At 46.2% G+C, this 15272-nt stretch overlaps 1 protein-coding gene across 4 annotated transcripts in view; it reads left to right on the top strand.

Annotated features, from left to right (window-relative positions):
• The window catches only part of SESN1 (sestrin 1), an 85097-nt gene extending 73553 nt beyond the window's left edge, over positions 1 to 11544 (top strand). For all 4 annotated transcript variants that reach the window (XM_055810029.1, XM_055810032.1, XM_055810030.1 and 1 more), the window contains exons 2-10: positions 436 to 501; positions 1425 to 1625; positions 2542 to 2724; positions 5567 to 5809; positions 7074 to 7221; positions 7857 to 7969; positions 8204 to 8394; positions 8645 to 8789; positions 10440 to 11544. In XM_055810029.1, the coding sequence (XP_055666004.1) occupies positions 436 to 501; positions 1425 to 1625; positions 2542 to 2724; positions 5567 to 5809; positions 7074 to 7221; positions 7857 to 7969; positions 8204 to 8394; positions 8645 to 8789; positions 10440 to 10526 (1377 nt within the window). In that variant the 3' untranslated portion in view covers positions 10527 to 11544. The remainder of the gene's footprint in view (positions 1 to 435; positions 502 to 1424; positions 1626 to 2541; positions 2725 to 5566; positions 5810 to 7073; positions 7222 to 7856; positions 7970 to 8203; positions 8395 to 8644; positions 8790 to 10439) is intronic.
• The last annotated feature ends 3728 nt before the right edge of the window (positions 11545 to 15272 follow it).

Genomic DNA, 15272 nt, shown 5'->3' with positions numbered 1-15272 from the left:
ACATCAGTCTGGTTTTGTATCAGTGGCATAACCAGACAGCAGCCGGCTATGTACTGAACTCCTTGTCCTGGACAGCCTGCCAAAATATGCTTTATGCAGAATTTTCTGTGAACCAGGCTGTAGTGTGTGTGTGTGTGCATATAAATTTGTTGGTGTTTTCTTTGGTTGGCAGGGCCTTTGTTGTTGATTTTTTTTTTGTTTGTTTGTTTCTGGAGTAGGGCAGTACACTGTAAACAAGCATGGCTAATTATAAAGCACTTGTATAAGAAATGATTTGCATTTGTACAAATGGTACTAGTAAAAGTACCTATGTAAGAGTACCATGAGTACCCAAATAAGCCCAGCTGTGAATGGAGAACTCTTTTTCTTTCTTGCAACCGCAGCTAAAAAGCTGTTTATAGCTAAATGCTGAGATGGTGTAATCTTCTTTTCTAGGAACTTGGAATAAGAATTCCTAGACCACTGGGACACGGACCAAGCAGATTCATCCCCGAGAAGGAGGTGTGGTAGTGTTTTCAAGTACACAGTGAACTTTATGCTTTTAAGGAACACCCTTTTAGCAGTAACCCACATTTGGTTTCACGACAGCTGTTGAGCTGCAAAATATTTTCAGTTGTGATCACATTCAGTCCTGGTGAGACTTTGGCCACATTTCTAGTGTACAGAAGCAGTGGGAGCCCTGGGGAGCTTTGGAATTAGTTATGACCCCTCCTGTACTGCTGTCTAGCATAAAAGAAACCCAATACTGTCTTTTGTAAGGGTGTCTGTTTCCTTGTGAACACCCAGATGTACTTTCCTACTGGTCCACAAGGCACCTGCCCCCCTGCTCTGGGATTGCTTTTTCTTGAGCTGCCTCTACCATTCTGAATAATCTGAGAAGCTTCAGAGTGCTGTGGCTGAGCATTTCTGGTGCTTCTCTCCAGATCATCTGGTAAGAGAATTGGGAGCAGAGGAAAAGTTAGTCATATGCCTGTGGTTTTCTAGGAATTTTAGAGCTTTAAGTTTCAATTTCCTTGTATTTCTTTCTATTGTCATCTTAGCTAGCCTTTTACTACTTTCCCTCTTTTTTCCCTTATTAAAAACGATTACCCAATTAGCTTTTTGTTGTTACAATAAACCAAGATTGATTTGGAGTATTCAAGAAAGTGAAGGTGAGACTGCTAAAATGAGAAATTAATGTTGTAGAAGAGAAAGTATAAAGCCAAAAATCCCCTTTAGCAGATATAACTACTTGTGATCTCCTAAATGAGAGGTGTTAAAGGGGGTTTATGTGCTTTGCCTTATGTGCACTATTTTAATACCATTAATAGATTTATAACATAATTCCTTTCACTGGGCCTCTGGGTGCTCTGGTAATGTATTTATTTACTATTTTAATGGTGGTACTTAGACAACATTGTTAATTGCTCTTTCTGTTCAATCAGACAATTCAAGTGGGAAACGAAGACACCATGATGCACACGCTGTTTGCAGATTCTTTTGCTGCACTGGGCCGACTGGACAACGTTACCTTGGTGATGGTTTTCCACCCACAGTATCTTGAAAGCTTTCTAAAAACTCAGCACTATCTACTGCAAATGGATGGCCCACTCCCGCTGCATTACCGACACTACATCGGGATAATGGTATGCTGGAACATAAAGCAGAAACAGCCACTTTGGCAACAATCTCTGGTCTTGTTTAACAGCAGTTATTACTGTGTTTTGCAGTTTCTAGTTGGAAAGGAATTTCATCAAGAGCTAAGGGGAAAAGCAGAGTAGGTTTGTTTGTCTGGTTTATGAAGTGTTTTGTAAGACCAGTACTTTATGTCCATAGTTTCGGTAGGACTGTGAGAAAGAGGGGGGAAAATCTGTTATAAAAATAAGAAGATTGTTTATTTTTGGTTTCCTTAGTATCTCAGAAACTGTTTTTTTGGGAAGGCTTGTTTGCATGTGTCCTGTCAAATACATCTCTCTCTAACTCAGTAGTCCATCCTACCATGTTTCTGAATATCAAAATTCAAAGCAAGTTTTCTGCCAAAAGTGGTTGATTTCATTGTTTTGAATCTGCCAGTTCAATGATCTTTGCTTGCTAAAGTTGAACTCAAGTTTTGGGCCGTGTCTTAATTTGATGGGGAAAGCATTACTGTTTGAATAAATGATATTGGGTCTGTTCTTTGCTGAAAAGCTGCCCTTCGAACCTGCTTTTAGTTTTGCTGGTAAAGGTTCACCTCGAGGCAGCCTTGCTTCTTCTCCACTGGGTAGTACTATGCAGTATGGATCGCTTGCCACAGGACATACAATAAATCTGTGTCTGTACTTCTCCCTGGATGTAGGCACATTGTACCTGTAGCCAGCATAGTTACAATGTATATGAGTGAGGAATATTTATGTTGTGAGAACAATAATCAAAACAGGTTGATGTGTTAATCTCTATTTTTTTTTACTTCAGCCTTTGATCATTGCAAGTCTTGTTCGTGAATATTTTGAGATGATGACTGACGGTATTTGTCATAAAGCACTGTAATTGTTTTCTGTATCACATCTCTGTTTTCCTTTCTAGGCTGCAGCACGACATCAGTGCTCTTACCTTGTTAATCTTCATGTGAATGACTTCCTTCATGTCGGTGGAGACCCTAAGTGGTTGAACGGTCTAGAAAATGCACCTCAAAAACTGCAGAATTTAGGAGAACTGAACAAAATGTTAGCTCACCGACCCTGGCTTATCACCAAGGAACATATTGAGGTAAATCTTTCATGGAGTAATGTGAATGTACCCTTATTTTTCAGTAATGCAATCACACATTCTTAGGGTTAAAAGCCAGACAGAGTGAAAGATGTTCTGTGTTACTTTTACTTCAGTGTTACATCACTGTGATACTGCATGATACATCACTTGTGCCCTTTAAAACTAAGATGATCATAACAAGTCTTAAATGGCGAACAAATTTACTTGACAACACAGTGACATTTCAGAGTTGTCCTGTGAGAATTCTGTTGGTGCGATGACAATGTGCTCAGACGTGCGCTTCCTTACGTCATGTGCTTTCGGTAGCCAGAACTCCCTGAGTGTTTCTGAGATGCTGCCAGGGGTTAGGCAGAACACCAGTCACCATACTTTTGTCTCAATTACTGCTGGTTCAAATGCATAGTTTTCGGGCTGGGCTGGAAGGAGCAGGCTGGCAGAACAGCCCAGGGGAGCAGCGGTGGTACAAACCAGCCAGGACTGCAGCACAAACAAGCCGTCAAGTCGCTGCTCCTGCTGCCCCCTTCTCTGAGGGGTACCTGCATCAGCCAGCTTCAAGAGCACGTGCAGCGATGGCAGCTCTCAGCAGGAGCATGCCTGCCCTGGGCCTGGCTGTGGTTACTGGAGCAACTCCTCTGCTCTGCCCTTTACCCTTAGCAAGGAGGAAGTGGGTGCTGGGACTTTCTCGGCAGTGTCTGCCAGGTGGAGAGGCAGAAGCAGGTCCTGCTGGGAGGCAGGACACTGGGCTGTGGGGGAGGGTGTGTGCTCTGCCAGAAGGCCCCAGACCTCCCACACTTTCCTGCTTGAAGGGGAAGTTGGGGTTTGAAGCTGCTTGTCAAATGTAGAGCATTCCACCCACAGGGCAAGATGGAGGGAGCCTGGCCCTGATGCCAGGCTTTTTACACAGATAATCTGCAAGGAGTTGTCAGGGTTTCCTGAGACTGTAAAGTCTGGTTGAAGAAACAAACGTGAGTGTTGTGGTTCTATCTTCATCAGAGGTGTGAAATTTCAACGCAAGTCAGTCTGGCCTCAATAAAACCATATGGTGCAAAACAGAAACCCAAACTGATGCAGTTTGCAGGAGGAGAGGGTTAGTGACCAGCTGCTCCACTTAGACATGCACAAGTCTATGGGGCCAGATAGGATCCACCTGAAGGTACTGAGGGAGCTGGTGGAGGAGCTCGCCAAGCCACTCGCCATCGTTTATCAGCAGTCCCGGCACACTGGAGAGGTCCCAGCAGGCTGGAGGTCAGCCAATGTGACACCCATCTACAAGGGCTGGAAGGAGGATCTGGGGAGCTACAGGCCTGTCAGCCTGGCCTCGGTGCCAGGGAAGGTGATGGAGCAGGTTATCCTGAGTGCCACCACGTGGCACGTGCGGGACAACTGGGGGGTCAGGCCCAGCCAGCCTGGGTGTATGAAAGGCAGGTCCTGTCTGACAAACCTGATCATCTACAAAAAGATGACCTGCCGAGTGGATGAGGGAAAGGCTGTGGATGTTTTCTACCCGAACCTTAGTAAAGCCTTTGACACCATCTCCCACAGCGTTCTCCTGGAGACACTGGCTGCTCATGCTTGGACGGGTATACTCTACACTGGGTTAAAAGCTGGATAGCCGAGCTCAGAGTGGTAGTAAATGGAGTTACATCCAGCTGGTGGCTGGTCACACATGGTGATCCCCAGGGCTTGGGGCGAGGGCCAGTCCTGTTTAATACCTTTAGCAATGATCTGGATCCCCTGATTGAGTGCATTCTCAGGTTGCGGACAGCACCAAGTTGAGCGGGATGCTGATCTGCTGAGGGCAGGAAGGCTCTGCAGAGGGAGCTGGGCAGGCTGGACCGATGGGCCCAGGCCAGTTGCATGAGGTTCAACCAGGCTCAGTGCCGGGTCCTGCCCTTGGGTCACACCAGCCCCACGCAGCGCTACAGGCTGGGGGAAGGGTGGCTGGAAAGGGCCTGGGGGAAAGGGCCTGGGGGTGCTGGTCAGCAGCCAGCTGAACGTGAGCCAGCAGTGTGCCCAGGTGGCCAAGGAGGCCACCAGCATCCCGGCTTGTATCTGAGACAGCGTGGCCAGCAGGACTGGGGCAGTGACCGTCCCCCTGTACTGGGCACTGGTGAGGCCGCCCCTTGAATCCTGTGTTCAGTTTTGGGCCCCTCGCTGCAAGAGGGACGTGGAGGTGCTGGAGCGTGTCCAGAGACGGGCAACGGGGCTGGGGAAGGGTCTAGAGAGAAAGTCTTATGAGGAGCAGCTGAGGGAACTGGGGTTGTTTAGCCCGGAGAAAAGGAGGCTCAGGGGGATCTTACTGCCCTCTACAACTGCCTGAAAGGAGGCTGTAGTGAGCTGGGTGTTGGTCTCTTCTCCCAGAGCACTAGCAACAGGGTAAGAGTAAATGGCCTGAAGTTACGCCAGGGGAGGTTTAGATTGGATATTAGGAAAAATTTCTTCACTGAAAGGGTGGCCAGGCATTGGAGCAGGCTGCCCAGGGAGGCGTTTAAAAAAACGTGTAGATGTGGTGCTTAGGGACATGGTTTAGTGATGGGCTTGGCGGTGCTGGGTTAACAGTTGGACTCGATGATCTTAAAGGTCTTTTCCAACATAAATGATTCTGTGATTCAATAGCTCAGGGGCAGGGAGGGGAGGGAAGTCATGTCCTTTGTGGCTGGCAGGTCACCGTGGCAGTGTGTGACAGAAGACTGAGCATGCTAATGGCAGCAGAGAGTCAGGAATCAAGTGTGGACATTGGAAAAATAATTTTATCTGGTAAAGAAATGTGCCAATAAGCTGCATTAAGGTGGGATCATCTGAATGACTTTAATTCTTTTGTCTTGCATTATTTTTAAAGCAACTTTTGAAGACTGAAGAGAACAGCTGGTCCCTGGCAGAGCTGATCCATGCGGTGGTTCTCCTTACACACTACCACTCCCTTGCTTCTTTCACGTTTGGTTGTGGAATCAGCCCCGAGATCGACTGTGAAGGGGGTCACACCTTTAGGCCCCCCTCCGTCAGTAACTATTGCATCTGCGATATTACAAATGGTTACCATGGGGTGGACGAAATCCATGCCAGCCCAACTGGAAGTATTCCAGTAAGTAACTGTCTGAACAGTCTCTTTCAACAGTAGTAGTTTCTTTGTAAACTTAATTCATGGAGAGTGCCTGTCACTTTTTGTTCAGGGAGAGTGGGATTGATTAGCCTAATCCAGATGAGGGCTAACAAATAGAAAAGATACATTTAGGAGAAGCTGAAACCACACTGGTAAACTGAGGGAAGACACGGATACGATGTCTCAGTTGTCTATTTTTCTGGTCTCTTGTCATTCATATAGGCAAACCGAGGCAACTGCTGGTCTCAGCTAGTTCATGATACGTGTCCTGAGCATCAGCAGCCAGGAACGCTTTTTTCGTGGGTGCTGTGGAAAGGTGGCTTTTCCTTTGGTTCCAGTCTTTGACTTTGTTGCCTTGAGGTGTTTGTGATGCAGCACACAACAGACCATTCACAATTTTCTGACTCTGTCTCTAAAACAGTATTTGCTGCCTGCAGCAGTTGAGCTCACTGATGTGTGCTTGCTTCCACTTACTGAAAAGCATGATGTGAACTAAGTGTCGGTTTAAGAACAGTGATAACGGGGTATTTTCAGTGCAGGTTCCCTGCCTGTGAGACTTTACTGCAATGTTGTAGGTGGCATTTAAATTTTGTTTGATGGAGTTTGCTGGTTCTCCAAAGGAGCAAACTGCAAGAGGCAGAGAGGAAAGGGGCAGAAATGTGTACATTAAGATAATGTTATTTTGCTTTATGCTGATGGATTTTTACAAGACCAGATACTGAATTAATATTGTGTTGCGGTGTTAAAACAGTTCTTGTGAAATAAGGTTATCTTGCGCTAGCATTCCTTTGAGGCTTCGTTAAATCTGCACGAACACTCACTCTTCCTTTTTCCTTCAATATGTTTCTTCTCTCTGAGCAGAGAAGTAGAAAAATACAGTTGGGTAGTAAATTGTGGTTACTTCCTGTATCAGAATTTCTGTTACAACTCCTTGTTTTTCAGTTGTTAAACATTTAGATTAAGTAAGAGAAATTACTTTTAATGTGAGAACTACTTGTTCCAAAAAGCTGTGATTCCCAAGATATGCTAAAAATACTAGGGATCAAACTGAGAAAAGATGATGTCTAAATGTGAACCATTGGGTCAGTACAGATTTCTTTCAAGTACTGTTCTTCTCAAAAAAATCAGTATTTAAAGATGTAAATGAAGAACATAAGTTGTGTTTAAATTTTCTGGCTTAAAAATTTCTGCCATCATTGTCAGTTCTTGTTACATGGAAATGAAATGTTTTTCTCTCCTTTTCAAGTCTACAGAGTCCGTCTGTGAAGTTGAAGCTCTTATGGAGAAAATGAAGCAGCTGCAGGAGTGTAGAGATGAAGAGGAAGCCAGCCAAGAAGAGATGGCTACACGTTTTGAAAGAGAGAAGAGAGAAAGCATGTTCGTGTGTTCTTCAGGTAACAGATGTAGTGTGTATATATATTTATTTAGACTTTTCCAAATCACTTGAAGAAATTCTACCACAAAAGCAAAAAAAAAGTGTTATCAGCTGTCTCAAAAACATTACCATTTCTTTGAAGGGATCAAGAATTAGGGGTGCCTTGTTTTCTTCCAGGAACACTTAAAAGCAAAGCAGTGCCGAGATTGTCAGCCTCTCTCAAACACACCCTAACACTCACTGACCAATATTATGTTTAATAGAAATTTCCCACAGAAGTGGAATCATTAATAATCTAATCTAATAAGCTCTGTTCCAAAACAGATTTTCCCTTGACTTTTTTTACAGATCCCTTGAGTTAGGATCAAAGTGTCCCCTAGACTTAGGGGGTGGGATGAAGACTGGTACACAAAAGAAGGGAGAAAAGGATGTTTGTCTCTAAGAAAGAATCTGGGTGTTTTTCATGGAGTTGCCTCTAAAAAACCATAGTTGTAGGCACACTGAGCTGTATCAAAGAATTTTAATACAGGTAGTCCAGTGAAACTGTATGTTTATTTAAAAAGCACAGACTCCCATTCTTCTGCAATAGTTCTGCTAGTACACTTCCAGTTCGTTCTAACTGAAATAATGTGAAATTCTGTTTGAAATTGACAGAAGATGAAGAATCGGCAGCAACGAGAGATGTGTCTCGTCACTTTGAGGATACCAGCTATGGCTACAAAGACTTCTCCAGACACGGAATGCACGTGCCCACCTTTCGTGTTCAGGTAAAAGGAAGGGCTCTGCTGTCAGGAGGCCTAGTGCGCAATCTGTTTGTTGTGCCAGGCACCAAACCTGGAAGTGGCAGTGCCGTACCTTCCTGCCCCACGGGTGAGAAGGCTTACAGCAAGCAAATGAACCCCTCCCCCGGATTACCTGCCCTGAGAGAAATTACACTGAGCGCTAGGTCTTCACAAGCTCTTTTCTGAAATGCTCCTTTCTGGATTTTTCTTTATTCTAAGGATTATTCCTGGGAAGACCATGGCTATTCCTTGGTTAATCGTCTTTACCCAGATGTGGGACAACTACTTGATGAGAAGTTTCATATTGCTTATAATCTGACTTACAACACAATGGCCACGCACAAAGATGTGGATACCTCAATGCTAAGACGAGCTATTTGGAACTATATTCATTGTATGTTTGGAATAAGGTCAGTTTTACTGCTTCTGTTCTAAACGTGTCAGACTTGTAGCGCCAGCTTTCGTTTTTCTGTCTTGAGGTGAAGCAAAGGTATTTATTAAGCAAACGTGCATGTATTTTTAAACATATTTTTGTTAATGGGGGAGGGCCAGTAGTGGTACAAATTACACAATAATTTATTTTGCCATAGGAACTTAGAAACAATGCAAGTGAAATAACTGGTTCATGAAAATGACTGTTTTCCTTTCCGTTCCAAACAGATACGATGATTATGACTATGGTGAAATTAATCAGTTGTTGGATCGTAGCTTTAAAGTTTATATCAAGACTGTGGTTTGCACTCCTGAAAAGACCACAAAAAGAATGTATGATAGCTTCTGGAGGCAGTTTGAACACTCTGAGAAGGTACAGTTTGCATGTGTGCTGAGGGATACGTTTGCCACGCTAACAGCCACAGCTACCAAGCCAGCCATTGAAGCTTTAGCTGATGTTACTGGGGTTCTGCTCGTGTTCAGATAATTCATTAGGAGGTGTCGTGCCTCCTAGGCTGAAACAATTTTTCATTTCCTACCACATGTTGCTACTAACAGCTGACATGGGCCAAGCTTGGAACGGTGTGGGGAAGTTAAGCCTGTCAATGGTAGAGCTTCAGCTCAACTGCAGCTTTCTCCTCTGCTGTCGGCTGGTGCTGCCTGTGTCCCAGGGAGGCAGGGGAGTGGTGGGATCCACCCGCTGGCCTCAGAGCTAGAGCAGCTTGCTTGCTGGCCCAAGGTCTTTGCAGTCCTGTGGTCATCTTTAGTGCAACAGCCCCGAAATACTTGCTTCGTGTTAAAGCCTGAATTCCTGCTGCTGGATTATAGTCTGAATTGCACCTCCCAGTAGTATTTCTTGCTGTTAACTCAGATGTCTACTCCATCAAGTTCACGTCCTCCACTTTTTCTCTGGAAAAACAGTTCTAGGCCTCCGTTAGAACGAATGCTGATACAGTGCTGAAACAAAGGTGCTTTAATCACTGTTTTTATCTCAGAGGCTCTATTTCTTGCTAAACTCCTTGTGAAAATAGAGACACCCAGTTATAACAGGGGTACTATAGCTACAGCCATTTAAGGTTGTTCAAGTAAAATACTGCCTATGTTTATTTTGGTTGGACTAACCGATAGAGACAAGCTTTCCAAGCACACAGATCTTTCTTTAAAGCCCAAAACTTTGCATCTCCATAGCCATCAGACCCCAAGGACTGTACGTGTGTGCGTCACTGAATGCAGTCACCACCCGTCCTCATGGAAATCATGTGAATTAATCCACACAGCTACTACGTGGCAGAACAAATTCAGAGCCAGGCTGCTGTCAGTGAGAGGGTACTTGTTACTTCCTCCCCCACATGGTTTCTGATCTAGTCCTCAAAGAAATACAGTAAAGACGTTGAGGAGGTGAGCTGGGGAACTAAAATTCTTACCTCCGGTAGCTACTGAACACCTCTGGCTCAATGAAGATAATAGTTTATGGCATGTTAGGATTTTTCTTGCACTTCACCTCGGCTAACTGCACCGTGGTGTTCAGGTGGTAATTACCGCTGTGTTTCTCTCTGTCCCACAGGGGCAAACACCCTTATCACGTCTTCCTTTGCTAACAGCCCCCTCTGCTCCGCAGGTACCAACCACCCTTTTGGCTTTAATTGATTTGCTTAATTAAGCAAAATTTGAACAATTATGTTTAAGCTGCATATAGTCTGCTGCTGAAGAAGGGCTTCTGTGCTTGAAAGTTTGTGTTCCCCAGCTAAACCGGATGGGCTCCTAAAGGATGAGTTGCCTCTTCCTCTGAAGCCGGCCCTGCTTCAGCATCCCTCTGCCCTAGCGCTGCGCTGTGCCGGCCACGCTGCGCACAGCATTTGTTCGCTCTCTCCGCCCTCCGCAAGTTTTAGAGAGAGAACTAATTCCCTGGGTAGCTGAAACACAAAGTGTTCCCCCACTGCTACTGCACGGACAAACCACAGCCCCACGGACTTCCTTTCACTGGGGCACGCTGTTAAAGCATAACTTCTTTTCTTTCTCAAAGGTCCATGTAAATTTGCTTCTGGTAGAAGCTCGGATGCAAGCCGAACTACTTTATGCTCTGAGAGCTATTACTCGCTATATGACCTGATGTCTCTGGCTGCCTGTCGACGTTGGAATGTTCTGCAGCTGCAGTATGGCAGAGGAAGATATGAAGCCTCAGGACCAACGGTAGCTATCAGTTAAGATGCCCATTGTGCCATAACTCCTTTAGTTTCAGCTATTTCCGTGTTTGGAATATCGCTGCTGCCACTTGGCAGTTGAAAAGACAGGGTTGTGCAGAAGTGCTGCCTGCTCATGGTATTTTGGCTTTAGACAGCACGGGACACTCTATGAACTTGTGGCAATATAGCAAACGATAGATATATAGATCTTGTGTTAAGGCAAATACTACGGGAGTTGGAGCGTGAAAAGAAGTGGGACTTGATGACATTTGCTTTCCCTACGAGAATAATTTTAGAAAATCTTGATGCTGCTATTTGTGCTGGTGGAGTGAACAGACACAGGCTGTTCCAGTTAAGCTAAAACTGAAAGTGAGCACTGCTATTGTCTGAGCCTTTACTGTGTGTGGTTTCAGAAAAGCCTTGTTATTTAGATTTCCTTCTTTAATCAGAACTAAACCTCTTTTGTCCACACTGATCATTTGAAAGATAGCAGTCGATTTTCTCACATAGTTTAGCCTTAAAATGCTACAGGACATCTGTTCAGCATTATTTGGTGAGCTCCAAAGTGCAATGGTCTTCCTACCGAACGAAGAGGACTCGAGTCCTCAGAGCTTTTGAGAGATCTAATGATGTGAAGCGTGGAGTAGCTTCTTGTCCTGTTTTTCAAGGAGGAGCGAGGACAAGGGGTGGGAGTGTTGTTTCAGACTGCCAAACAGTCCTACTGTATTACACGCCCAACGCTGGTCTTACTGATTTTTGCAGTTGCTTAAATAACTAGGCTAAAACCCAACTATTTTTAGTAAATCGAAACGTGATCAAAATGCTGACGTTTAATATACAGAGGTTTTGGAGAACACATGAATACTTTTGTATGAGTGTGAATTGCTTTTTAAATTTGTCAGTATTATTGGTATTTTTTAAATAAAGGTAACAACTTTTTCTCTTCGTGTTCTTGTGTCATTTAACTTTACGCTTCTGTTCTTACTGGTTTACTTCCTGGTTCAAAGACCATTTTAAAATGTTTGAAACGGTAACTGAGCAGACAAACAACAAACCACGAATTTTTCAGCTGAGTCTAAAATGATGGGAGAAAACTGAAGTTTAAAAAATTGATGTAGATCTTCATTAAATCTACAGCAGGAGCACCTATTTTCCCATAGTCCTCCACCCTCGGGTGTCGGGTTTTCTCTTTCCTCACAGGCCTGATATGATCAGAGATTCCAACTGCATGTTTATGTAATCACTTACTCTAAATATTGTTTTAAGAATTAAACTGATTTTAAAATCCTCCAGTAGTGAACTTAGTTCTAGATTGTGCTGCTAATTTTCATAGGCTAGTGCCAAAAGGATATCTGGCATCAGAGGCACAGCCCGGTCTGTGCAGTCAGGCTGAGGAATTTACGGCAGGAGGTAAACGGCAGCAGGAGTTGCTGCAAGGGGCTGACAAACCCTCCTGGCCATGCTCCTGCAGCTGGCTGCAACAGTTTGTAGTGCAAGTGTAGGAACTCCCACCTCCTTACAGGAAGGTCGGAACCTTATTTGCAAGCCCACAGGTAGAATTAAATTAAGATTTCTGGCCTGGTTCTCAGTTGGCTCGGACTGGTTTCTCTTACTACGAAACATTGTGAGAACAGTTTTAAGTTTACAGTCCAAGAAGCTAAAATATCTAAAAAGATCTAGGGGAGAAAGATTAATAAACTGTCAAAAACTGTGACTAACAGGAAGCATCTGCTGTTTCCTCTTAACTAAAAATACAGGATTTTTAATGTTCCAAAACCAGAGCAAAACTTTCCTGTCAAAGGGCATATCACAAAGCTGCGCCGTGCCTAAGCACGCAGAAGTGTCTTTCCAGTCTGTAAATGGAGATTCTGCAGCCCCTCATTCTTCTGCTGCTTTCTGGGGGTCAAAGGTACACATCAGATCTTCCGAGAAGCCTGAACTGGCCGGTCCCATCACGCACGGTACCTGCGGGCACTCTCCCTTTGCAAGCGGTGACCAGCGCGGTGTGCGTGGCAGTGGTCTGGTGCGGTCACATTTCCAAACGGAGCACTAACCCCAACGCAGACACTCCTAAATACACACCAAGCTGCTTACTGTGGAGAAAGGGCCTGAAAACGTGGGGGGATTTTCCATGAAAAATGCAGAGATGTTTGTGGCCCCAAGTAGAAGAGAACAAGCAAGGCGCTAACCAAAGATAACCCTTTTTTTGTCTTTAAAGACAAACCCCGCTAAGTCCCCAGATGCTCCGTGGAGGTGGTGACTGCAGCACAGAGCAGCAGCTGTGTACGATGCCAGGGCAGGGGGGACAAGCCCCAGCACTGCCTCGGGCACTGGCAACCGTGAGCCGCCCCCTGTGCCGTGGGCCGTAAGCCCCGTCAGCTCCCAGGCAGCTCCTGCAGAGCCGCAGCCCGTGGCTGTGAAGTGCAGCAGCAACATCTTGTGCACCTCGGTTGCTGCAGGTGCTGGCAGTGCTGGCAGCTCACCCCAAAAGAATGTGGCGATGGGGGATCCAGTCCAAAAAGCGATACGTGACAGGAGGGTGTGCGCCAGCACGAGCGATGGGAACTGAATGGTTGGCTGCTGTGTGGGCCCAGGTGGGACACTATTAAGAAAAAAACCAAACAAAAAAACCACATGGGAATTTGAGTCTGTGCTTCAAGGAGCGTGGCAGAGCTGTCTGCCCCAGGAGCAGCAACTAACAGCCCTCTCCAGCAGCTCTTACCTTTCTGTCCTCCTCAGAGGTTCAGTTCAAAACCGTGTGCACGTGTGTGTGCACACGCTCCCCACCACAGAGAAAAATGAACAGCGTGACAGAGACCAAGGATGTGGCTGCTGAACAGGAATGGGCACCTGAAGTCGCAGCAGAGCTGCTTCACGGAGGTTTGTGGCAAAGGCCACAACAATCTTCCTGCTCTCATGGGAGGAGAAGCCATACGAATACACAGAAATTCAGCATTTTGGGGCTGTTACTCACAAGTTGTTTTTTCAGAGACACGCAGGCCCGTGCAGCTCCGTGGGAGCCCCTGCTGGGTTTTGCTGTCAGATGCTCCAGGGCTTCTGCTGCCCTTTCTGCTCGACCCAGCAGGTCTGGTCTGAACGCGCCTCTTCCTGAAGCAGCTCAGGCCAACTGCTGAACGCGAGCTCAGCTGACGCACAGTGGCTGCCCCAGCTTTGTGGGATACCCAAACCTGCCCTGTGCTACGGGACACACTACGCAGCGCTCCAGGCCCTAGCATCTTCTTGGAACAAATCTTAATTGCCCGCATACCCACCTTGGGCATCCTTGCAAAACTTGGGCAGTCCCAAGCAGATACAGGCGGGGTGGAGAATGGATTGAGAGCAGCCCTGGGGAGAAGGACTTCGGGGTGTTGGTTAAAGAGAAGCTCAACATGACCCAGCAGTGTGCACTCGCAGCCCAGAAAGCCAACCGTATCCTGGGCTGTGCCAAAAGAAGTGTGGCCAGCAGGTCGAGGGAGGTGATTCTTCCCCTCTACTCGGGTCTCCTGAGACCCCACCTGGGGTACTGCATCCAGCCCTGGGGCCCCCAACAGAAGAAGGACAGGGACACGGACCAAGGAGGGCCAGGAAGATGGTCAGAGGGCTGGAGCACCTCTCCTGTGAAGACAGGCTGAGAGTTGGGGTTTGGCCTGGAGAAGAGAAGGTTCTGGGGACACCTCATAGCAGCCTGCCAGTACATAAAGGGGGCCCACAAGAAAGCTGGCGAGGGACTTTGTACAAAGGCGTGTAGTGACAGGACAAAGGGGAATGGCTTTAAACCGAAAGAGGACAGATTTAATTAGCTATTGGGAAGAAATTCTTCACTGGCACAGGTTGCCCAGAGAGGTTGTGGATCCCTGTCCCTGAAGGGTTCAGGGCCAGGCCGGAAGGAGCTTTGAGCAGCCTGGTCTGGTGGAAGGTGGGCAGGGGTTAGAGCTAGATGATCTTTAAGGTCCCTTCCAACCCAAACCATTCTATGAAAACATCAGCTTCAGGCTCCCTTCTGACAGATACTCAGCACGTGTCAATTCTGGTCAGACCTGCTGACAGGACTCGGCCCCAAGGCCTCTTCCACTGCGTCCCACCCCGCACTACGCAGCCTGGTGCCCGCCTGCCTTTTGCCTTGATGCAAATGCCAGGAACAAATGCCTGTAGCTCCCTCCCCACAGGGGAGTACCAACCCCTTATCCTTTAACACCCCCAAAAATCAAATCCATTCTTTTTCTCAAGAAACAAATGGGGCATTGAAGCCATTTATCTTCTCAACTTCAGCTAAAATTAAAATAGCAAAAGAAGGAATGATAACTGAGATCCTTCTGAGCTCAGCAGAGCTGTTACGGGAGCCAAACCGTACTGAATCCTGCGGATTGCAGCGATGGAGGCTGCCACACGCCCTCCCTAAGTGACCGCTGTGGGGCTGAGCCTTGCTGGTCACAAGAAATACTGGAGCTACCAGGACAAAAGAGATGTTGCAAATTTCATTATCTTCACTGAAGTTTCCTCCTCACCGCTCCCAAAACATGGACTGTGAAATCCCCGCTCCCCTGCCCTACCGACAGTAAAGAAGTAGAAGAGGGGACCTAACCTAGGGAAAATGTTTCCCTGCCCTTCTACTCCTGCTCTACTTCCCAGCCTCCTCACTTCATCTTCTCACCTGGAAGCAGATGTGCAGGCAC

Source organism: Falco peregrinus, chromosome 7 (genome assembly GCF_023634155.1).
Source record: "Falco peregrinus isolate bFalPer1 chromosome 7, bFalPer1.pri, whole genome shotgun sequence".
Classification (NCBI taxonomy): Eukaryota; Metazoa; Chordata; class Aves; order Falconiformes; family Falconidae; genus Falco; species Falco peregrinus.
This window is presented reverse-complemented; position numbering and strand designations above follow the sequence as displayed.